Raw genomic sequence first — 24,314 nt, 5'->3', positions numbered from 1 at the left:
TATCCTGTAAAGCCTGGAGTTGCAGCTTGCTGAGATGTTCTCCTGCACGTAGCTAGTGCTTTCACCAAATTCTAGCTGTATTTGCAGAGCCTTCTAACTGATGGTAGGCTGGGCAAAACAACTGTGAAAGTTCATGAGTTGTTTGTTTTAAAACATTTGTATTTGCTGTGACATGGAGCATTCTCTGTGTTTGTGTCCTGTTGCCAGGATCTGCTTGCCACCTGTAAAATTGCTTTTAATGGCCAAGTTCTTTCAGGACACTGGAGTTACTCACTTGGTTTTGCTATAATAGCTGAATGTCTTCACCCTCTAATTATTTTTCTGTGTTTTACAGGCACAGCACGTTTACCTGAGGCATCAGAAAACCCATTGCTATTAAAGCAAGTGGTTCGAAAGCCTTTAGAAGCAGTACTCCGGTATTTAGGTATTAAACAAACCAAACCATCACGTGCAAAACCCTCCAAACACAGGAAACACCCTCCTAGCTACTCTGCTGACCATTTGGCCTTTCCACTTGGGTCTGGATTTAAATGCTCATTCTGGATTAAAAACAAGCAAAAAACAAGGCGCAAAAAACCCCACCCCACAAACAAAATAAAACAGGAAACCCATCTTGATAACTTGTCCTTTTTACTTTTCCTACTTCATTGACAGACACAGTGTCTCTGCAATTCACTTTGGGGTCATAAAGTATTAGAAACTTTTTCAAGTGAAGGTAGGGTTGTGTTTGCTGTGGCTTCTGATGTAGATGTATATGGGGACAAGTTACCATCTGCTAGTGGAGGCACTAACATCATGTTTTGGCAACATTTGATTATTCACTTCTTCTGGTTTTGGGCTGTCTGGGGTAGTTTGTACACTTGGGTCTTCCAAGAAGCCTCTTGGGTTTAGGACAGCACTGTGTCCCACAGCTTGTGAATCAGTTGATGGCTGCTCTGTGCTGAATCTAGACAAGAGGATTATACTTCTATTTTTCACTTTCCTTTTGGGTTTTGGTGAGGTTTTTATTAGTTTTTTAATTACAATTTTTTTGAGGGCTTCTGCCTCATGAGCTGATCTGTGGGGCAGGACTGAGTAGCTCCATGCAGAACTTTGATGTAAGTTTGAGGTGCTGGAAGCATCCAGAGTGATGCTGTGTGACATGCCAGTGCTGACTCCAGACAAATGCCAAATCCTTTTCCCCGGTGCTCCCAGTTGCCCTTCAGACATCCCTCAGGTTGTTCTGGCAGCCAAATGTGAGTCTGTCTTCAGGGAAGTCTTGGACAGGGGCATTTTGAAGGCAGCCAGCTTAGCAAGGAAGTTGACTGCTTTTTTATTTAGTTAAGCAGCACTGGAGTTGATTTTAGGTTTCTCTGAGCATTTTTGTTGATTAAATATTGTAAGGCTGAGGGTGTATTAAATATTTATTGCTTCTCTGTTGGATGTTGTACTTATGTACTTATAGGGTTGAGAAACCTTTGGAAACAGTGCAACAAAAGACAGCAAATGAAGGGAGAAGTTTGCTGTTGGAAAAAAATCCTTATTTTAGTAATTGCACAGAAATTAGCAGTAGATTTTGGGTTTTCCTTGCGCTGTGTCAGGTCTCCACTGGATTGCTGAGCTGGGAGAAAAGAGTGATGGAAATGGAGGGAAGCTGATGGACTGGCAAGAAGGTTTTTTTGGTGCTGTTAGTGGGGTTGAATTTGTGTTATTCTGCTGTTGGGCCTGTGAGAGAGACTCAGTTGAAGTTCCCATTTGCTATTTCTTGTAACTTTCTCAGTCTTTTCTGTTGAAGAGTGTGGGCTTGATCTCTGCCTTGGCCCAAAGTTTGAATTCAGCTGTTGTGTTCCTTATAGTGGGTCTGTGAATCTTCACTTTTTTTGCTGTTGGAGAAATTACATTTTTTATAAACATTTCTGGCAAACTGGCAAAGTTCTAATTTCCCCAGAGTTTAGGGATGTTGCGTGACCAACATGGCCAAAGTTGGTTTTATATACATGTTATTTATTTATTATTATTTATTGTTATTATTTATATACATATGAAAGATACAACACCCCAAAAATCACCCCAAATTGTTGCAGAATAGTTACAGAAATAGATACAAATTGCTTTTGCTATCAAATCTTATTTTAGGCTAAATATATGATAATGATTTTAACATCTTTATATCAGTAACAATCTCTAGTCAAAACTATTGACTGAGATAGTTTGTATATAAGAGGAGGTGTACGTGGTCACCTTGGAAGTTTGCAGGTTGTTTTCAGGTTTGTAATTCCAGTACCTTTGCTAATAGAAAAAAATCTACTTTGCTGTTTTCCACCAGAGTCTCATCCGTGTCCTCCAAAACCAGATCCTGCAAAGAGCTTGTCCAGTTCTCTCAACAATCTGACTCCTGCTAAGTTCACACCTGTCATTAATAATGGGTCCCCAACTATCCTGGGAAAAAGAAGTTATGAACAACACAATGGAATGGATGGTAAATATTTTCCCACAAAGTTTATGTTGTGTCTGTAGGCTTTTTCTTCTGTCCTTTTGGTATAAAAGGAGATTATGTAAGCTCATAGTCCTTTATATAAATTCAGAGTTTCTTATTCTTGAGGGAGGTTATTTTAAACTTTTGTAAAAGCCATCTGTCCCATTTCTCCTTTTGGGTGAGGCACATGATGTGTACTGCCTGGGAGGTGCATGCATAAAGTCACTGTGCTGGTGGAGCTCTGCCTGGCTTGGCCAACCTCACAAATGGGATAGTGAAGGAGAAACTTCCCTTCAGTTTTTAAATTAGTAGTGTGATGAATACCCTGATCGACTTCTTGAGTGATGTTTCCCTTGTTGGCCCTATTACTGACCACCTCTGTGTTTGGGCTTCACCTCCTCAAGAAGAAGAGGCAAGGGAAAGGTGTTTGAAGTGGGAGATAGAAGCAGGATGTTCCTGGTGTGGACTCCAGGTGTCTGTTCTGAAGAATTGCTCTTGCTCAAGAGTGTCAGGGAAGAGAAAGTGCAGTCTCTATCTCAGATGAGGAGAAAAGGGTCTGTTGAAATGGTCCTAACAGGAGAGAGAGCAGAGGGTAGCTCTCCTTAACAGGAGAAAGGAACAGTTGGTGTAATGGTGACTCCAGCAGGGAGGGAGATCCAGACAGTCTTTCTCATTTTTTACCTTTAATTTTAACTTTATATATAGCTTATCTGAAATATAATTACAAACATTTGCTATCTGACTGTGTTTTAAGATTAAGAACTTTTAAAACTGCTGCTGTTCAGGTTGCTGATGTGATGTTTTTCTCTTTTCTGTTCACTTGTGCTCTATCAGGCAACATGAAGAAGCGCCTGTTGATGCCTAGCAGGGGTAAGACCTTGAAGCTGCGCTCAGCTTATGCTAGGAGAGTGATTTTTTTAGTTTCATCTGCTGGCTTGTCTGTGCTTTGTGGCTAATGAGTCTGTGTGCACCTTCTGTGTTGATGTCTAAGTGTTCCTTGGGTAACCACTTCCACCCATGGTTTTGCTGCTCATCTTTCAGGCTTTTCACACACAGGCAACAAGTTGTACAGCCGTACTGAAGATGTGAAGTTCTGTGTTCAGAATTGATTCCTAATTCCTCAAGTTGACAGAATAGTCTTCCAGCAGTTCTGTTGAAACTGCAGGAAGCTGTGATGGTTTGAAAAGAGGTGTTGTTTCACTGTTTGATTTTTAAGAAAGCAAAGTTTTACATGTCTCAAACTGCTTTGAATTCACTTGGACCAAAAGAAATAGAAGACAATATTTGCTTCAAGTCCCAGGTTCAACCCTGTGTATTTTCCACGGAGAGTGGACAGTCTCATGGTGAGAGACTGTCTGCACATTCTCTGCTGGCAGTAGAAAATGATTTTCAAAATTTTCACTGGTTAAAAATTAATCTGTTCTGAATACTGAAGAGATGTCAGAATCTTTCATTTGTGATAATGCAGGAAACACATATATGATGTTACTTCACCAAATTTAGTAGAACAGACCAATTTTGAGTATTTCGGAGGTGGTCAACCACAGAATGTCCCTGTGAACAAGCAGTCACAAAACATAAGCTTACATGTTGCCATGAGCTGGCCAGCACTGCATGTCCTGATAATCTTTGTGTTTCATGGCTGAGGCAGTGGGTGGCTGTCACCCATATTTACATGCATGCAAATATGAGTGCATGTGGAGAATACAGCAGTGAGGACAGTGGTTGTTCTACTGTCTTGCTCTCTTTGGGAATTTATTCCTTGATACCCCATTGCTGGGTTTTTATGTGCTTTGTAACTTGTATTTTGGGAAGAATAACAAAACCCTGCTGCACTGCTCAGTTTGGCTTCCTCAGAAGTTTCATGCAGTAATAAGGGATGTAGATGCAGAGTAGCTCACTGGATTTCCACAGCTCCTGGTGACTACCTGCTTATGGGTACAGCTGCTGCTCCCTGCTGAATGTCCTCCTCAGCAGGGGAAGCTCAGACATGTTGTGGCCCCAAGGAGGGAAGTGGAAGAACAGATCCTTTCCTCTGGAGGGCTCTCTCTGCGTAGAGCACTGGACTTGATAACCCAACACGATTTTCTGGACATGAAGGATCCCTGCTTTAGTGTTCCATTCAGATACAACTGTTGCTGGACCTGTCTGCAAGATGATTTTGGAAAAGTACCTGTTCCTCAGAGTTTGTGTTTGTCTGAAGCAGGTGTGTGTAGCTGTGCAGGGTCTGGATCTTCCTGAGCACCTGCTGCTCTACCTGTTGGGTCTGTTCTCAGCCAGCCACTGAAATACTTGCTGGAGTACCTGTTACTGTAACTGCTGGGTAGCAGAGTCCAGTTCACTCCCAGAATCTGTTTGCCTGCTGGAGTAGTGAGTGTTAACTGGATATTCTTGTGAGCAGTTCAGCTTAAACCTGTTGGTTGACGTTTATTTGTGAATAGGAAATGTTTGCCACGCTGCTATTTTGCATCTGTAATATTTCCTGAGCCTGGGTTGCTGGAAGCTTTGCCAGGACAGGGAGGGAAGGGAACCACCTGCAAGGAAACAACATTTAAAGAGCTTGGATTGAGATCTGCTGGGCACAGGAAAGCAGATGGTGGAATTTGGTGGATCTCTTTCTGTCCTGGTGCCAGTTTGTGTGTTGGTGCCTCTTTGCACAGGTTCCCACTTGCCTTGCTTGTAAACTGGTAACCCTTGCTGGCTGTGGGCATGGGTACAGCTGGTTTCCTTTGCCATGAAAGGACTGGGATTCTGCCACTGAGGCTTCTCCTTGGTTTTGGATGGAGTCATCCAGGCTTAGTAATCTGGGGGGCTGCTGGCAGGAAGGGCACAAGTTGGAACTGCTGTGAAGAGGAGGTGAGTGGCAGTGAGAGTGATGAAGCCTTGTGGCCAGAATTTAGGAGCCAGTGAATGAGTATAAAAGGATTGAAATAAACCCATCTATCCAGAGTAACTGATTTTTGGATTATAGCTGACCTAAAATAGTAGAAAAAGATTAGTGAGAGTAAGCCTGAATTGTTCTAACTGGTCAGATTCTGCATTTACACAGATACTATGGGAAATTGGGGGTGTTCCTTTGTTATTTTCATGTTTCTCATCTCCTCTTGACATACTGTTTTAGATTACTGTAGGGGAGTTTACTGCAAAAAAAAGAGATGGTGTTAAGATATCTGCACAGAGGGGCTGAAAATATTAATTTTTTCTGCACAAATTTAGGTGCAGGAAGACACTTTGTCCACCTGTGTTTAACTAGTTTCCAGAGAGATGTTAACCTAGTGCAAAACTGTATCTGTTATCCAGGTGGTTTTCTGCTTCCTGCTGATGTGCTGCCTTGGTGGCACCTGGAAGACATCTTGGGGTTTGGACAGGTGACCTATTTGTGACAGAGGACAGTGGACACTGTTATGGTGGGCTTTAGCTGAACTCTCTTTGCTGGTGATAAAAGCCTTGTGCTGCTGGGCCATCACCTCCAAACACAGGGGAGAAGTCTGAACACTGGAAATTATGGCTGAGCATGGGATGGTTTTGTAAGGCTTTCCTTAAGGCCAGGTTGTAAAGCAGAATATAATCAAGAGGTTTATTTGCAGGAAAGAGCCAGGCAGCAGCTTGTATCTTTGTATAGTGTAAAGCATTGAGGTACATGTTCATACAGGGCAATTGCTGAACTTCAAGGAGTAATTCACATTTTTCCTTTGGAATTCTGTTTATTTGTTTATTTTTTTCTCTTGCTACTGTAGGTCCAGCTAAGTAATTTTAACTTTTCTTTTTCTGACTCTTCTCTGCTTAACCCTTGAGACCTGGACTTTTTCAAGCTCTGAATATGCTTTATCTGGCCAGGCATTTTGAGTTTTGACCAGTGCCTGAATTCCAAGAAAGGAAAATAGTCTTAATCTCATGTTCTCTCTGCCTCTACTTTATTTTACAAGAAGATTGTAGTTCTCTTATCTATTTTGTTTTCCTCCTCTTTAAATCATGTTGGAGGCATCATTAAGCATACAGTACACCTCCCAGCTCTCCTTCAACATTAACTTAGCATGGACAAATTGCTGCAGAATCCTATTTTTGGAACATGAAAAGTACATGGAGTCTCATAAGTTGTCAAATAGAGTGAGATGTCAAAAAAATTAGTAGTTTATTGCTTTTTTATTAATGTTCTGGACCTTGACTGACAGTCTTTGCCATGAAACCTCTTCTAGAGAGAGAGAGGATGTTTTGTGTGCAGGAACCTGTTTACTTGCTTCCTTACAGCCATGCAGAGTGGGATCTATGTGATACTTGGCCGTGCAAATTCCTGCTGGGGGAAGGGAGGGAGCATTGTTAGATTTTTATTTTTCTCCCCTCTCTTTTACACCATGCTGGCTTTTCATTCTAATGAAATTTGTTTTTCAGGGTCATCACATGCACTCCTAAAATTGGCAGAAAGAGGGAGAACATGAATGAGTAGCTGCAATAAAGGGAAGGCTTTTCCCAGCAACAAACTTGCATTGATAACATGGTAGCGGGTCGAATGCTGAAAATTGGAGAGGGTTTATAGAAAAGCCATGAGAACAGTGAAGGGACTGGAAAACACACTGTATAATGGAAAATGCTTTTATCAAAGTGGAAGTTGTAGATGTTTGTCTCTGCTGACAGGAGCAGCAGAAGTGTAATAATAGAGGGCTTTTAGTCTAGCTGGGAGTGGAATAACGAGCTGCAGTAGCCAGAAGGTGCAGCAGGGAACTTTGGCTGGAGACAAGCTGCAGATTTTTGAGCAAGGTTAATTAACTGCTGGAATACCTTGCCTCTGCTGCTGGAGATTTCTAAACCCAAATGGAATGTCAGTCTAATTTAACGTGTTCTGGTTCATTGTTTCTCACATCCTTCTTGGGAAACGTGAATGAGCCAGAAGTGGAAGCATTCATCAGCCTGGCATGGCCTTATTTCAGTTATCAAGAGATGATCATGGCAATGGAAGTACTGCTCTTGAACAAAACCAGCTGTCAAGGTGGAAAGATAGGGAAGTTCTCCAACATCAGCTGAGTATGGGACCAAAATTATCTCGGTGCTTTATATATACATGCACACATGCACATATATATTTTTTTTTTTTCTGTCTTTGATTTACAGAAAATGTGGGCATAGCCGTATGCATAAATTGCATTACAATTCTGCCTTTGTCACCAGTGACCCCAGCCATCTTTCTAAACTGAGCCAATGGAAATCTGCCCATCCAGGAATTACTGTAAAGGGCAGGGAGTATTTTTCCTTTTGTAAATGGTGGGGTGCTGGGGAAAAGGCTGGTTTTAGCTCTTGGAATCCAGACCCAGTAATGATGACTAGTGACAAGAGAACAGATGTTCAGTGCCAGCTGCAGCACAGCTGGGAACAATGTCAGATTGCTTGAACTGCTTTTTGGAGACCCCATGAACCATGTGCTTTAAGATTATTTGCCAAAAGTACTGGGTTTTTTTGAGAATTTCATGTGGGATTTTGTATTCAGATACTAAGTGAAACAATTTTTACTTGCCTTCTGCTTAGCCTTGATGCTGTGATTAGGTTCTTTTGGTGTTGTGAAGAAAGATCTGAAAATAAAATCAGCAGATGGGCATCATGCTCTGTGAATCAGCTAGTGAAAACTATTTCATTTAGGAGTGGTGGCATGGAGTAAAATGCAAATGTTGGTTGAGAGGAGAGTGGTAGAGAGCAGGTATAATTAATGTGAGAGGAAATTAATGTATAACAGAGCAAGGGCAGAATTGCAAGTGCCCTGGACAGTACAAAGCCTGAATTTGTAATTGAGTGGAATGTGTGATGCATATAATTTATATAAATACACACACATTTATATATATATATATGTATATGTTGTATAATACTCCTGATGCTAAGAACAGTGAAAAATTCAGTGCTTTCTAGTTTAGATAGCTTGGACCAGCAAATCCTAAAGCAGTGGGGTGCATAGTTTTGTCTCCTCTTTCTTTTAACCACTTGGTGTGTTACAGCCAGGCAGAATCCACCATGATGCTCTTTTTGGAGTATGAGGGGGCAGCATTGACTGACTCAACCCCAAGCCAGAAAGCAGCTCTCCCCTCTCAATGTGCTTATCCAAGGAGAGCTGCTGGCTCTCTGCAGTTGGGTGTCACTGCTCAGGGTTCTTGAAGTGCTTGTAACAGGAGGCACAGCCCTGCATGAGCAGTCACATCATCAGGGAGGGGTGTGGTTACAGCAAGTGAGTGTGACCTGCTGGACCAAGCATTTTAGGAAGTGCTGCCCAAATCCAGTGAGGTTGATGTGCAGGGCTTGGTGGAAGGAGCTGGGCACAGACCTGTGCTTACTCATCCAAAATTAAAGCTGCTCTTTGCAGAAATCTCTCATTTGGAGTTACTGTGTGTTTAATGTTGTCTTGGTTTTATCTGTCCAGCAGAGAACTGTAATCACTTCTGTGTTTCATTACAGCCAAACTAGTCTGTGCATCTCTATTTGTTGCATGAGGCTGAGCTACTGTATTCTGAACTACATGAATCTTTCTCTTTTTTTAAACCTTTAACCTTAAATCTTTTCTTTCCTTTTCCTTTGCCAATCTTGGTAGGAACTTACTTAGGTAAGTAAATTGCAATTTTAACATTGTTTTTATGTACAACAGATTTTTAAGAACATGTTAGTCTAGGTGGTGTTTGGCACAATTTATGCTCTGTTCTGCTTGCTGCACTTACATTTCTGAAAGTTTGTAGCCTCTGATTGTTAGAAGGTGGACACTCACAGTGGTGAAACACTCCTGGTAGTTATAAGAGAAGCAGGAGTACTAAAGTGTTCTTGCAAGCTGGCAAAAAGTGTATGTGTGTATATGTCAACACACTGAGACAGCCTCCAGTGAACCAGTAACTTGGCAGTGAAATCCTTGTTCATCAAGCCTCATTCATGCATGAATTTTTATGTGGTTTTTTTTCTAGCTTTCTCACAAATGTACTGTTGATGTTTTTGTTACTGCTGGGAAGGATGGAATCCCAGGAGGAGGATTACTTTTGGAACAGGAAAATGCAGACAAAGAGTGTATGGATTTTAGAAAGCAATAGTGAAGGGACTGGTTGTGAAGGAGTGCGTGAAATTCTCTGCATTTGTTGTGATTGAAGATGTTCTTCTGAGTCTTAGTGCATATTACATGTTCTGCATGATGATGCTTGTGGGTAAACAAAGTAAAAACCAAATGCCATCTGTGTCTGATTGCTTGATGAAGGACCCATTTTTTTGTGTGTGGTGGATGTGCAGAAGATTGGAGTTAGTAACTTTGAGTAAACACAAATTTACCCACTCTGAGTTGTGTCCAGGCTGGAAGCTGGGCTACTCCTCCTCCTTGGTACAAGGGTCAGTGCTGTACAGATTTGTGTCAGACTGTGAAATGGGCTGTAAATACACAGCAGCAGTGTGTATGTTCAGGTGTGGAAAAGCACTGGGTGGTTTCTGACCATGCAGAAAGTTCTCCATGCTTCAGCAGCTTCTTGAAGCTCGCTCTAGTAACTTCATGGGAATATTCCTGTGCTCCAGGCTGTGCTGGCCTCACTGCTGAGGGTCTAGGCTCTCCTGCTGCTCCACATGGCAGTTGTGTGTTGTGTGGTGCTGGCAGAATGTGAGCAGTGGGAGTAGCTTTGGAATTCTGCCATCAAGATGCTGAGTTGCTGGGGATGGGACTGGAGCAGCAAAGAGCTTGTCTAGAGTCAGGCACCCAGTGGGACCAGATGTGCTGGTTTGCTTTCATTGGGAAATTAGATTCTCCCTTTCTCTCTGTGTTTTTGGGTGCCAGCTATCCCCTCCTCCCACAGGGTGCTCTTGGGGAGGTGCTGTAATTGCTGCTGGAAGTTTAGGCATTCTCTCATTCAATTTTATTTTTAACAAATCCAGAAGCATGAGATTCAAATGACATGAGGTTGTTGGAAAAGGGACAAGTTGTTTGACTGAGAGGTGGTTTCCCCATCCTTAAAATATAACACAAAGCTGCAAAGTAGCAGCAGTAACAGATGTATGTTGCTGTTTGTGGTAGTCCTTCCCCACCTGTATTTCTTTGGGACAAAGCATATTCACCTGCAGCTTTGGTGCTTCAGGAGTGAGGGAATCATTGGGGCATAGTAACCTGCTAGGACTGGTTCTCAGCCAAAATCTCTGATTGTGCTTAGCTTGAGGACAGTTCTGAGGTCCTTGGCACTGAGCTGTGGGAGCAGACATGCCCTGAGGGTGCCAGTTAATCTCTGTGCAGTGATCAGCTGCTTTATTGCCATCTCAGTAAGGTGTAGAATCGGTGTAGCAAAGGGCATTTATGATTCTCTGCAGCTGTCCCTTCAATTGACTTTGTCTTCATTTTATCCTCTGGAGCTTCCTCTTTTTTTCAGTGTATAGAGGAGACTGGTGGGAGGAATTGGATGGCAAGAGATTTTCTTCAGCTTTGGGCTCTTTTTAATGTTATGGAAAAAAACCCCTAACATTTAATCTGGAGTTTCCAGAGTATATTTCAATTTCTTTAGCTGCAAAGGAATGGAAGACTTGCTTAGCTTTGTCACTGTATACCTTTACACTTTGTGGTTTTAAAGGTTTAGTCAATCCTGAAAACACTTCCTTTTGTTGTTTGTGTATTTTTGTATCATTTGGAGGAGGTCAGTGTTGATACTGATGTGGAGATGAGTAAATTCAAGCAGTTGGACCTTAGATATCAAAAGGAATAATCACATGAACATGTCTTCTCTAGACATTCCTCCATAAAATATAGTCAGACTTTTTTTTTCCTTTCTTTTTTTTTTTTTCCTCCTGGAGAGGAGCTGCCAGAACTGTTGTATTTTGCTCCTGTTTTAAATTCTTGTGCTATCTTATTTTTTTAACTGCTTGTGGATGCATGGGGAGACATCTCTCAAATCTTCATCTGTGAGAGTGGAGCAGGCAGGTGGGGCATGGTGAGTTCTCTGCCTGTGCCACCACTCACCCACAGACAAAAGATTGGTTTTGTTTTTAGAGGTACCTGTCTCACAGGTTTACTCTCCAACACAGAAGCCACCAAAAACTTTTGGGTGAGAACCCATTGTTAATCCATTGTTTCCAGTGCAGATGCATCCTGTTGAGTTGCCAGCTGTTCCACAATGTGTTACAGATGTGCTGTCTCTGCCTCTCTTTGGTGACAATTGTGCATAGAAGTTCCTCATTTAATAGCAGCTCTTTGGCTGCATAGGCTCTTACTGAGATATTTTTCAAATTGCAGACTGAATAAGGTCATTTTAGTGGCTGTCTTCATTCTTTCAGACACCAGTTATTGAAGTGTGACTAAAGTGAAAATTCATGGATTAATTCACCAATAATAATATGCTAATTGATATCTTATTGCTGTGAAAGCAAGGGTATAAATTGCATTGAAGCTGTAGCTTTGTTTTGTATCCTATTTTACTGGAGCAAAAGGTTGTCATGGGCAGCTTTATCCTAGAAATGGCAGTTTGGGAGGAAGGTGTGTCCCTGTTGTTAACACTTTCTGTTCTGCTTTAGGACTCTGAAGCTTTGGGCTCAGAGCAAGCAGCAGTTCTGCTCAGCCTTTGCTCAGTTTGCATCTCTCAACTTCATGGAATATTCTGGTTTAATTCCGGTGCTTGGAAATAGCACTGTTTACTGTCTGTTGTGCATCCAGCAATAGTCATGGCAGCAGCAGCCACATATCAGGACAGTCTTTTCTGGCATCAGGGGATGTTCTTACTACAAGAAAAGAACTGATCTGGAGTGTGGTTAAGAGAAAATACGTGGCTTCAATCCAGAGACTAGTGTCAGTTGATTTACATCTCAGAGTTTCTGTGAATGGAGAAAACATAATCCTTCAGTTATGGAAGGGGGAAGGAAGTAACAAGTGCTGGAGCTTAGCTCTGAAGCTGACAGATTCTGGTTGCATCCTGCTGGCTGTGCTGTTTCCCGTGGAGCTCTTTGTCCATCCATCCCAAGCAGCTGCTCACAGCTGTGTTTTGGATGCTCCCATGTAAAAACAAATGAATATCTGGCACCTGCACTGCCTTTGTCAACATCCAAAGGTTGTTACTGGCCTTCTTACTCGGTGCCTGGTACATCTGTCCTGCAGACTTGGTGGAAATCTTTTTGGCAGCTATGTCTTCATCTCTGTGGATGCTTAGGCACCAAAATGCTGCAAGAACTGGAACCATGTATCTTCCCATTTGAAATAGCTAACAGCATAACATCTGCATAGGGTGGAAAATGCTCTTGATACAAACTAATGATTCTAATGTGATACATTGTGATACTCAGTGCTCAGAAAATGTCCCCTGTTCTGCCTTCCTCACTCCTGACCCTTTACTGTGCCCTGTGTTTCCTGTCACACTCAATGCAAGAACAGGGTGTTTGGTTTTACCAGTGAGAACCTCCAGAAACCTGCTGGAATACAGACCATGAGCTGGATTCTTTAAATAAAGTTTTTCATCCCAGCTAACTCCCTAGCCATGGGAAGGCTCCAAGTTCCTATGAATGTGAAAGCAAAGTTCATACTGAGACCTTTTGCAGACAGCAGGTGCATTTGCTGATGCCTGTCCTGCAGTACCTGTTGGATTTGATGCACTGACATTTTGGTTCTCAGCCAGGAGGGGCTCAGGAAGGTGGTTTGGGGCATGGATGCTAATGAAGTGTTTTCTGGGAAACCAAAACAAGGAGATGTATTTGGTCTCCCAGGCCATTCTGTGCCAGGCCTTACAGCAAAATGCCTTTATCTCAAATCCCTGAGTCCTGCAGGGTGCTGTGTGTGCACAGTGCAGTTGAGGGCAGGGTGAGGGGGTACCTGATAGCACAGCAAAGTGCCTGATGCCTGGTGCTGTGTGTGGCTGGCAAAGGGCTCTGTGGTAGCTGCAGTGGCTGTGCTCTGTGCCTGAGGAGATGTTTACTCATGGCAGGCTCAGCAGATACACTCTGTTTGCTAACAGCTTGTAGCTGACATCTGAGCTGAGGAGCTCCCAGGGGGCCCAGGGAGGATAAGAAAGATTCTGTTTGTTGCTGTCTTGACAGTGAATAATGCCTTCCACTTTCTCCTTCTTGACGTCAGTAAATTCCTGAGACTAAAAGGATGTCAGACTTGCCCCCAGATGCATGGCAGACCTGGGATGTGAAACAGGAGGTGTGCTAATAGTGGTAGTGGGAAGCAAGGTTTGAGTAAATGAAGAGACTGGGCGAATGGAACATGTTTGTGACCTGGGGCCTCTTCAAACCATGTTGTCAAGGAAGCTTTTCTCAGTCACCTTCCCAGGAGGGCAGAAGTCAGCTCAGTAGGCAACTCTAGGCTTAGCAAAACAAGACAGTTGTAATCATAGCTGCGTGTGTTTTGATTTTTGTACTTTTTTCTGTCTTGGAAAAGCAATGGTCTTACCAGCTCTATTCTCTTTCCTGTTTGTTAGGTCTGCCTAACCACGGACAAACCAGACAAATGGTAAGAGAATGTTCATTTAACCAAAACAGGGAAAAGAAGAATTATTAACCCACACTAGATAGAACACCCCATTAAACCGTAGTGCTGCACTTCCACCTTTGCTGTTTGCAGCTGGTCATACTTCCCAATTCACTGAAAAAGAAAAATAAATTATTTTGGGGCATCTGAATCATCTTAGTGGTTAAATCCAATTTAAATCTCAGATCTATCTTTATATCTATAAACAAGATCCTGTTTTGAATGGAGCATTTTGTTTCTGCTCATGCACAAACTGAGTGGCTGCTTACAGCAAAGTTCTGGGATGTGTTTCTAGGTGGAATGTGTTTCCCTGAAGGAGAAAGGTCTAAATGATGGAAGGGTTTGTTTGGAAACAGTTTCATTTTTATTTTTTTTTAGCAAGTTGGTGTGCAAGTTACCTGCTGAGAATGCTTGTATTTTACATTCTTTTTTTTTTTTTTTTTTTAAGTAAAAATAATTTGTAGCCTTTCGTCTATTGTGCTGAGTTTAATCAAAGGACAGAAGCAAATAGCCAGTCTGATTGATACATCTCTGGCAGAGAGAATTGTCAAGGGTGCCAGTGCAAAAGTTGTGCATCCCTTTTCCCCCTTGCACATGGCTTATGGGAAACAACTTCAACCATACATTTCCCACCCCCCCAAAAAAAAAAAAAAAAAGATCTGATGTTGCCAAGTGGAGCTTGAGCTGAAGTGCTGCAGAGCATTAGTGCCAGCAGGGTCCCTGTGACACAGACCAGCAGCAGGTGTGGCTGATGGTCACTGCCCAGTGATCACAGGCATTCTTGAGCCTGGCAGTGTTTGGGAAGTGTGCAGTGGCCTGGGGGATGCCAGAGCTTGGGCTGGGCGTGCCAGGCTGCTTGGAATAGCTGAGCATTCCTCTGGTTTGTTCCTCTGTCCTAAGTGGGAAATCGTGTTTCTCCTCAAATTCATTCCTTGTCACTGAGGAGACTGGCTACTTGTTTGTGTCTGCTGAATAAACCAGCTCACAGCAGTGGGGGAGATCTCTGATGACTTCATACTTTTTAGGTGTTTTAGAGTGAAACTCCCAGAGTTGCCTTGATTTCTGGTTGCCCGATCAAGCGTGAATGAAAAATTAAAGGTCCTCGTTTCAGGATGTATCATTTGAAATAGATTCCACCATGTAGGTAGAGAAAAGGCAACCTGGAAGCACAGGGGTGCCCTTTCTAGGTATTTCCAAGAACTTTTTCTGGAGTTCTTCTCCTGTGTATCTTGCATATGTGGAGAAAATATGCTTTGTAACCTTAATGAAGGGATTTTCTTGGAGAAACCTGGAGGGGTGAAAAAAAAGCCATCAGAAAAGCTTTTATATGAAACTTTTTGCTTAACAAATGTCAAATCTAAAAGCAATCGTTGAAGTATTTCAGTGGTCTGCTGTGGTGCTGAAGCTGTCTTGTACAACATGGAGCTGAGCAACTAAGAAATTAAATTGTTATTGCACTTGTATGCAATAGTTCTAAAGAGCTTAGGGCTTTAAAAGGTGGGGGTTTGTTTGTTTAGCTCTAAAGCCCTGATGTCCTACAGGAAGCAGATCTTACTAGAGCAGTTGATTAAGGCTGGTCAAAAAATAAGTCATTATCATTTTTTGTTTTCTGCTCAGACACAAAATGAGAGACGCAGGGTTTTGTTGGGTTTTTCCCCTTGGTTTTAGACTGAATTCTTCACTTTCTAAGTCAAGGTTTTAAAATTCAGCTGAGCTATTGCAATGACCTGACACTTAAGGATCTGAAGACCCCATGTCCCCACTATTCCTTTCGAGGTGGATCTCCCAGGGCAGACATCTCTCACAGAGATGCTCAGTTTCCCATTCCATGGACAGAAGGGGAAACCTTGCTGCATCTGGGGAGATGCTCTGACCTTGGACAACAGCCTGTGAAAATACCAGACTTGAATATATACTTGGGTGTTTTCTGACCAGCTTTAATTTATGCCTGTCAAATTTTGTGGGCCTTCATTTTGCATCTTTCCCAGCTGTTCAGTGTTACTGATTTCAGTGGGATTTCTCAATGTGCTGATCAGCAGGAAGAGGGGCAGCAGAACTGGACTTCAGTGATCAAGGACAGCTACATTTGAGAAGCTTAACACTTTGCTCCCCTTCATCTGCACCTCTCTTAATAACAGCTCATGTTTTTCCAGCTGAGTGTAAGGGGGTTACTGTGAGTCTGGAAAATGCTGCCTGTGTTGTTATGGGAAATCTGTGGTGTTCAATACCAAAAGGGTTCTGTCACAAAAGCTGCTAAGCTTTGCAGTACTAGATTTGATTTTCAACAACATATTTAATTCTGTACTATTCTCATTAAATATTAACCTCCCTAGAACAAAAAGGACACAGGTAAGTTTGGTACTGCAGGATACCTGTAAATTCTGATTTTTGTATTTGATTTGCTCTGTAGCTAGATCTCTTTCCCTGAAATCAATAGAGTTGCTGTAGATTTATGGTAGTAGCTGGAATCTTAAGTCTGATGCTCAGTCTCATGAGCTTGATGTCATCTTTCAGACACAAGCCACAAATTATTGGTAATAATTCCCATTTACTATTTGTCCTGTCGCTGAAGTATTGCTGTCCTATTGCATATCGAGGGCGCCTGACTTGTACTGCTTGTGAACAATTGCTTATGTGTGACTTCTGTGTTCAGTCCTGGGCCAGAGAGGGAGGTGTTTACCTTAAACTCTCAGCAAGCCATACAAAAACTTGAATTCTTTTTTCCTCTGAGTGCTCAGCACATTTTGTTGCAGTCCATAACTGTGCTGTTTTATGTATCGTGTTAGGGACCAAGCCGAAACTTGCTGCTCAATGGGAAATCATACCCAACAAAAGTCCGATTAATTCGTGGTGGATCCATGCCTCCAGTGAAAAGGAGGAGGATGAACTGGATTGATGCACCAGATGATGTTTTCTACATGGCCACTGAAGAAACCAGGTAGGAACTGTGGTCTTTCAGAGGGTTTTAAGGGGATGTCTTTCAGTGTTTGGGTGCTGCAGGTGGTGGTGTGGTTAGAGAGGGATCTCACCAGCACTGATGCTACAGACTGAATGCAGGAACCACAGCCACTGCTGAGGTGGGTAAAGGTGGGAAATAATCATGCCCTTACATTCCAGAGAAAGCAGATTCTTGTTCTTTCTGAGTAGTTGCTGTAGGAGGTGGGTGCTAGGAGAAGCAAGGCTGAGATGGTTCAGACCCACCCTGCCCTTGGAGGTCCCATCACAGCAGGACAGGATGTCCCTCCTGGCTCAGGGGTGGCACTGAGGGGCAGAGCCTCCTCCACACAGAGCTCTGCACATCCTCTTGCATGTTGAACTCTCTGGCATTACCCCTGTCATGGTTTTGCCTCACTAATTTGAAAATTTCTTGGTGTGAGATAGGAGTAGCAGGAAGGTAAAACAGGTTTAACTTTAAATGGTACAAAGAAAAACTTCGCTACTAGAAACTACAAGGAAAAAAAAAAAAAAAAATCTCAGAGTAAAACTTTAGATTACTTTTCCTCCACACACTTCTTTCCCACTGAAAACATACAGAAAACAACTCAGTTTACCATCTCTAAAATAGTCTTTTATCAATTCACTTGGAAGAGGAGACTTTTTTGTCTTTACATGTGTGTTTCACAAAAACACATCAACTTTCTCATTAGTGTAGCAATGTGTCAGTCTTAAAAATCTGTCACTGATTAGTCCCTGTCAGATAAACAAAAACTGCCCAGGTCTTGACAGGAAATTTCAGGAAATCTTTACAAACCACTACAACCCCTCAAGAAATCTCTATGTGTGTCTGAAACCTGTGAGGGACAGAGGGTTTCTATTGTTTTTAAATTTTTTTTTCCTTTTTGTTAGGGTTGGGATTAAAAACACAAGAGATGGTATTTTGTGTTCAGATTTAGATGTTTATTAATTTTTATTTATGTTACAGTGAGTTCTACAGCACTTCTAGTTAACAAGTTAAAAATGGTGAAATGTTGTGCTATTTTTCTTTGTTACAAGGTTTTTTAAACTTAACCTGTCCAATTAGAAACTAATACTTAAATTATTTTTATTTTTGATTTAACAACTTAATATCTGACACACAGTGCAGCATTTTTTATTTAATTAAACAAGATTATACTTAAGCTTGTGGAGAAGAAAGAAAATTCAGTTTTAAAACTTTTGTTTTACTTATTACTATATTGTAAAACCCCACATTCTAAATTTTTCACAGTGTGATATTATACACTTCTATTTAAATTGCACACTAGGGATTTTAGTTTTATTACTTAATTTTGGAAGTCTTTTTTAAGGCCTCAGGTTAAAAGCAGTGCTGTTTTGAGGGGCAATGCTTGATAGCACAGAAAGCTCAAAACTTTTAGTATTCAGGATTTCAGCAGGTTTCCATGGGCTGAACTGACACATTTTTCAGTGGTTTATATTTGCTACCAGTGAGATTTAGCCCTGCAGTGTCCATCTTCTTCCTTTGGTGGTACTGCTTCTGCAAGTCCTAGTCCTTCTTGTTGGTCTGCCCACAGGATAAAAATAGTAGAAGAAACTTTCCTTGTGTAAGTTTCGCTTCAAACTGTTTGCAAACTGCTGACAGAGAGGTAGAAGCTGTGACCTGATCCCTAAGGCAAAGTTCCCAGTACTGGTATTCCTAGGATGGGAGTGTTGCTCCTGGGTGTGGTGAGAAGGTAGAGAAATTGGTTTGTGTGGTTTCCTCCCAAGAACTCGATGCCTCCCTGCTGGGTGACCTTGAGGAAGGTCAGAGCAAAGCTGCAGCCCTGCTTTGCAGCCCTCTGTGACAGCAGAGGTGCTGTCTGGCTTCTGTCTTGGTCTGACTTATCAACACTTGCACTATCAGTGCCCCAGCAGCACAGAAGCACTTACCTTTCCCTCCACTTGAAGGGATGGACCTGGGAATTCTGGATGTCTGAACCCTTCAAGTGACTGAGGAGGTTGAGAGTTTTAGTGTTTTGTCTCTTCTGGTACTACTAAATTTGGCACTGCTCTGAGTCTTCATTTGTCCAGCTCAAAGGTCATAGTCAAGAGTCCTGGCATCTCCAAACTTCTCTTTAACCTGCAAAGTATTTCAAGAGTCAAGGAACTATTCTGTGAGCCTAGTATCAAAGATAGGCTTTGAATAGGTGATACTAGTAACATTCAAGTTACTAATCTGTTGAATAATCAGTTTTCAGTGCAGGAAACACCTTGTTGGAACTCAGAAGAAACATTAAATTAATTTCCCAGTCAGACTTGTTTCTGTGGACACCATTAATGCAACTGTGCATTTCACACCAGCTCATATCTTTGTCATGTCTTTCCCTTCTCCTTTCTGTGCCTTCAAGATGCTGTGAAAGAAAGCAGTGGAATTCCATATATAATTGAAAATAAAATGAGAGGAGGATTTAATTTTCAGGGAGAGCAGTTTTCTTTCTGCTGCTCTCACTCTGATAAAGAGGTACTAGGATCCTGTTGCAGCTCTCAGATTCACATGCCATTGTGGACTCAGGGTATACACTCCTTAGATGCTCAAGGCTTGTTCCATAATCCTGCATCTGGGGAGCTGTTCTTGACATCTTCACCATCCAAGGCAGATACAGCAGGTGCATTGTGGCAGCACAAGGTCCTCCCTTTGACCTGGACAGAACTGTACCAGCATTCAGCCAGTGTGGTGTTGGTTGTGACAACAGTTGTTGTAGGCACAGAATCTTCTGCTCATACAGAACCACTGACTGAGGCAGGAAGGATCAGTCCCACAGCAACCAGCACAGCTCTAATGAAAATCACAGTTTGGTGAAAGACATCAGCTCAGTGAGATCTTATCACTTCCAGTTAAAAATAGAGAGGGAAAGAAAAGAAAAAAAAAAAAAAACAACCCACCCAGGCTTCTTTGTCTGACAACCTTGCTTCTTAGCTGAGTGCTGAGTGGTGAAAGGAGGTTTTTGGCAGGCTGTGAAGAGCAGGGAAGCCTGAGCCGTGGAGCATTGTCAGCGGCACGGGTTTTCTGTCGGGCATTTCACCTCTAGCTTTTCCCTGAACCATCTGCTGCATTCCAGTGTCAGGAATGTAAGACTTGTTTGTGAGCCCTGAAACAATTTGAGCTTTGTGTTGGCTCTGTAGCAATCAATCTAGCTGCAATATCTGCATATCATCCTCCAGCTGAGGGTCAGGCTGTGTTTTCAGTCACAGCGAGTAATTTCCCTGAAGTTTTACACGCTCCCCCTCTCCCCTTTCTGTGTAGCTCTGTTGAGAACTGTGCTGGAAAGCTGTACAGCTCTGAAGGAGCAGTTTGAAAAGTTGGTCAAATGAAAGCAACAAGTTTTTGAATTGAAGGCTCCCAGTGAGGAACTTGGCATTTGTAACTCATGCAAGCGGAGGCAGCGGGTGACCTGATCAGAATCCAGAATGCTGGAGGACGTGTTTCTGATGGCAGCGTGGCTAATGGAGCACACGTGGGTGCTGCAAGGAGCTCTGCTGGCTGAAAGTGGATCAGCTGCAGGCAAACATCTTGGAAAAGTTATTATATCAAGACTTTATTTTTTTCTCTCCCCCACCATTGCTTTGCCAGCTTGTTTTTGCCTCTCGTCACCCTGTGGCCTTTTGGTCTTAGAAGGTGCTGGAGAAATGGGGACACTGGGCAAACAAAAAATGTGTCTGTGTAAGTGCAGCAGCTTGTCCTGCTCAGTGGGCAAAAAAAAAAAAAAAGAGATGACCAGACCAAATCTGACAAGAAGTGATCTAAAATCTTCAGCTGAAATTGATGGTTTGTCAGTTCTGGTGGTGCTAAGGGGAAGTTTTTGAGGAGAGCGGAGGTATTTTGACCACTTTCTTTAGCAACCATCACATCTTAAAGGCAGAAATCATAGCACAGTGGTAGGCATCAGCTCAGGTCTCTCTCTCTCTCTTCCATTGACAAATAAACCAAACCAACCAACCAAAAAAGCCCCAAAAACCAGTGCAACCAACAAAAGGGAGTTTTGGCCCCAGCAGTGTTCTCTAAACAAAACTGGGGGATAGATGGCTGACATGTGGGCTGTAGATCTCTCATCTCTCATGGTCAGCCAAAACCTTGGTTGTGTCAGGAGCCTGTGAGGGAAGGCAGTGCTGGCTTGTCAGACCCTTCTTGTTGCCCCAGTTCCTGTGCTGCAGACTCATGGTGGGTACTGGTGGACTACTGTTGTGAATATTTATTGCTTCCCTTTCTAATCTTTATGTGCCTTTGACCACCACAACATCCTCTGGAAAAGAACTCATTTTAATTACACAGTGCATTTTTCATAGTTGCTGCATTTTTGGGTTTGGATGGGGTGTTTTATAATATTTCTTTATCTCCAAGTCTGGCTTTAACAAAAAGAAGCAAGCAATCATTCAGTATTTGTCTCTTTAAAATTACCAAAATTACACAACTTTGGTGTGTCTCTCTTTCCATATCGAAAACAGCTTCCTACATCTGACAGGACTTGTACATACAGGGAAATCCTTAACCAAATACAAGATGTGAATATTGCCCATCTCTGTGTTGAGCACATTCAGTGTGGGAGAAGGGGAAACACCCTGACTTGACTTTGTAAACTAAACCCAGCCGATCCAAAGAAATTCAAAATAAATCAGTGGTGTGGAAGCTGTCCTGAGTATTTCACATGTTCCATTCACAGCGAGTCCTACAAGGCTGTGCAGGGCAAGGATTCTGGAGCAGAGAATGCAGTTTCCTCGTCATTGGGGGGTTTATGAATGAGAACATCTGAGTTTCCCAGGGCAGAAGGAAGCACTGTCAGCCCACCCTGCCAGGTGGTCAAAGCCCCTGGTGCCTGTGTGAGCTGCCTGTGTAATCCCTGCCTCTCCTCCTTGCTGTCTGCAGGAAAATCCGCAAGCTGCTGTCGTCCTCGGAAGCCAAGCGCGCCGCCAGACGCCCTTACAAGCCGATTATCCTGCGGCCCATGCAGGCGGTGCAGCTCCGCCAGCCCATGAACGATGAGCCCATCATCATCGAGGATTAACGCCACAGCCTCTCCTCCAGTACCTACTCCAGTTTCCATGGCTACAGCACTCAGCTAACTGTTGAAGAGAGGGAACTTTGGAGGAACTGTTTTGCATCTTTTAAACCCTTAAAAGGAACTCAGCCCTGCTCTGAGCCTCTGACCACAGACTGCTCTCTCTCTCTCTCTCGCACTCTCTCCTATCTTTTTTTCTTATTTTTTTCCTTTTCTGTTTTTTTTTTCTTTTTTTTTTTTTTTTTTTTTTTTTTAATTTTTAGTAGCCTCTTTTCCCTTTTGCTTCTACCCCTTTTGTAGAAGGGGGAGGGAAAGTAAGTTTAACTTATTAAGAGAATGTGGACTAGTACTTTTTAGCTTTGTTTCCTCTTCTGATGTACGAAGAGCTAGAACCCTTCATTTTGTGACTGAGCTCTTGTTGCAAAGCCATTTTTATGAGGCTGTGTTGTAAGATTTTTCTTTTCTTTACTCTTTTTTTTTTTTTTTTTAAATTTTTGTGGACGGTGCCATTTTTTAATTTCATTTATATTATTTCTTTTGTAGATAAATTTCCAATCTTTAACTGATATTTGAAAATAGGAGCTGAAAGCCAGCCCCAGGTTCAGCCAGTTTTCTTTGGTCCTGTCCCTTCTGTTTTTTGGATCATTTTGCACAGCCAGTTGTGCTCATGCACAAGACAGACCAACTCAGGCTGAGAAAGGAGTGAGCTAAGAACTGAAGAACCTTGCAGAACATTACACTGACGTTGTGTGCAGTGGAGCCAGGCTGCCAGAGTTAGGTGTCCTTACTCTAGTTGCTCCCTGGGAGATGTGGCCTCCCAGTAACCAGCAGTTTTTTTTGTGCTGCCTTCTCTGTGACATCTGGGATCCTACGTGCTGTTAGGCCACCAAGAGCCAGCAGTAGGCCCAGCAAAGTGTAATGAATTGCTTTGCTCTGGCTCCAAGAGTCAAGTACACCAATGCCCAGGGACATTTTGCTTAGAACTCTGAACCTGTTTGTGCATCAGTGCTTTTGGACACGTTTCCCAGGATGAGACCTGGTTTCTCTTTAATTGCGTTACTGTATGTTTCCCATTTTGAAGGGACTTTAAATTACAGCTGAGTTTTCATTTGAACACATTGTGTCTGAATTTAAGTGGTTTTTTCCCCTCTTGACATTTCTTGTGTTTGAGGTTTTCTTGCATCTCTTGAACTTCTTACGTATTTGCAAGTCTGTATCATTTCTTTTTCATATGTCTTCTCATGGCAGTGCATTTGCTGGATGCCCTGCTCGGTTTGGAAAGGATGTAAACTATCATTTGCAACTTGTGCTGATCTGTACATGTACCTGCCTCAAGCAGACACAGCATGTAATAACCCCCAAGTCATTCCATATGTGTCAGCGGTGAGATGAGCCAAAGTTGTATTTGGGTTATCACAGTCCAACCGTGATTCTGTGCAACTCTGCTAACCCGCCGGGTTAGACGGAAAGGAATCCCCACAAAATGAAAACAATTCAGTTAACTTTACTTAATAAACCTGGAAAGTGAGCTTTTGTGAAACATCTGCTTTTTGTCTCTTCTGAACCAGCTGGGTTCTGCATCCCTGGCCACGCCGTGCCTTCCATCCCATCCCAGGGCTTGTTCTGCTCTCCAGGGTCCCTGTGCCAGAGCACCCTTGTACAGGGCAAGAGGCTGAGTCACTCACAGTTTGATTCCTCTCCTGTGCAGTTTAAACATTTCCAGCACTTCAGAGGCCTCTCCCTCCTCCTCCTCAAACCAGCAGCAGATGCGGGGCTGGGCTCTGAATGCTCCCTTTGTCCACAGCAGCTCCTGGTCCTGCCTCTGGCATGTGGCAGAGGGACATCCCTGGAGGTCAGCAGCCCAGTCTGAGCTCTGCATTGCTCTGTCCTCTGAGATGGGCTCCGTGTTGGCTCTCATTGCTGCTTAGGAATGGTAAGATTTACTGGTGCCCTGCCAGGTCTAAGTGTACTTGTGCTACAGGTCACTTAAAAGTGGGACTGGACAGCCATTCCTAAAGGATGTGCTACTCAGGAGGGGCACAAAAGCCCTCAGGCTGTGAGCAGCACCAGTGACCATTGGCAGTTTTACTTTGTCACCATCACTCCTCAGGATTAACCCTGTGTATGTGAGAAACACCAGCTGCAGGAGGGTTTTGTAACTCTTCTCTCTGTGAGGGCAAGTGCTCGTGGATTCCTTCCTGCAGCAAAAGGAAATGTGGACAGAGCACTTGGGAAATCTCCATGTGAGTTGGCCCCTGCTGTGCCTGGGGTGGCACTAACCTTGTTGGTGGCACCATGTTATCCAGCTTACCCTGGTTTGGGTGGCACGTGGTCACAGCTCTATCTCTCTCATTTGCAGCCCCTTATCTAAACCTGGGTCCTATAACTAGGGTTACTGTGTCTGTTATCCAGTTTGCTTTATGTGTTAATAAGGTGAGGAATTAATGGG

At 42.9% G+C, this 24,314-nt stretch overlaps 1 protein-coding gene across 2 annotated transcripts in view; it reads left to right on the top strand.

Annotated features, from left to right (window-relative positions):
* Window positions 1-23,393, top strand: part of MTA1 (metastasis associated 1) — a 75,050-nt gene extending 51,657 nt beyond the window's left edge. The window contains exons 15-20 of one of the 2 annotated variants that reach the window (XM_056497715.1): window positions 335-424; window positions 2,306-2,458; window positions 3,290-3,325; window positions 13,846-13,877; window positions 16,682-16,833; window positions 21,733-23,393. In XM_056497715.1, coding sequence (XP_056353690.1) covers window positions 335-424; window positions 2,306-2,458; window positions 3,290-3,325; window positions 13,846-13,877; window positions 16,682-16,833; window positions 21,733-21,871 — 602 coding nt within the window. In that variant the 3' untranslated portion in view covers window positions 21,872-23,393. The remainder of the gene's footprint in view (window positions 1-334; window positions 425-2,305; window positions 2,459-3,289; window positions 3,326-13,845; window positions 13,878-16,681; window positions 16,834-21,732) is intronic. The other variant, XM_056497716.1, reaches the window with a different exon arrangement.
* Window positions 23,394-24,314: the final 921 nt, after the last annotated feature.

This window comes from Oenanthe melanoleuca, chromosome 8, assembly GCF_029582105.1.
Source record: "Oenanthe melanoleuca isolate GR-GAL-2019-014 chromosome 8, OMel1.0, whole genome shotgun sequence".
Taxonomy (NCBI): Eukaryota; Metazoa; Chordata; class Aves; order Passeriformes; family Muscicapidae; genus Oenanthe; species Oenanthe melanoleuca.
The sequence above is the reverse complement of the archived record's forward strand: the minus strand, read 5'-3'. Positions and strand labels throughout refer to the sequence as shown.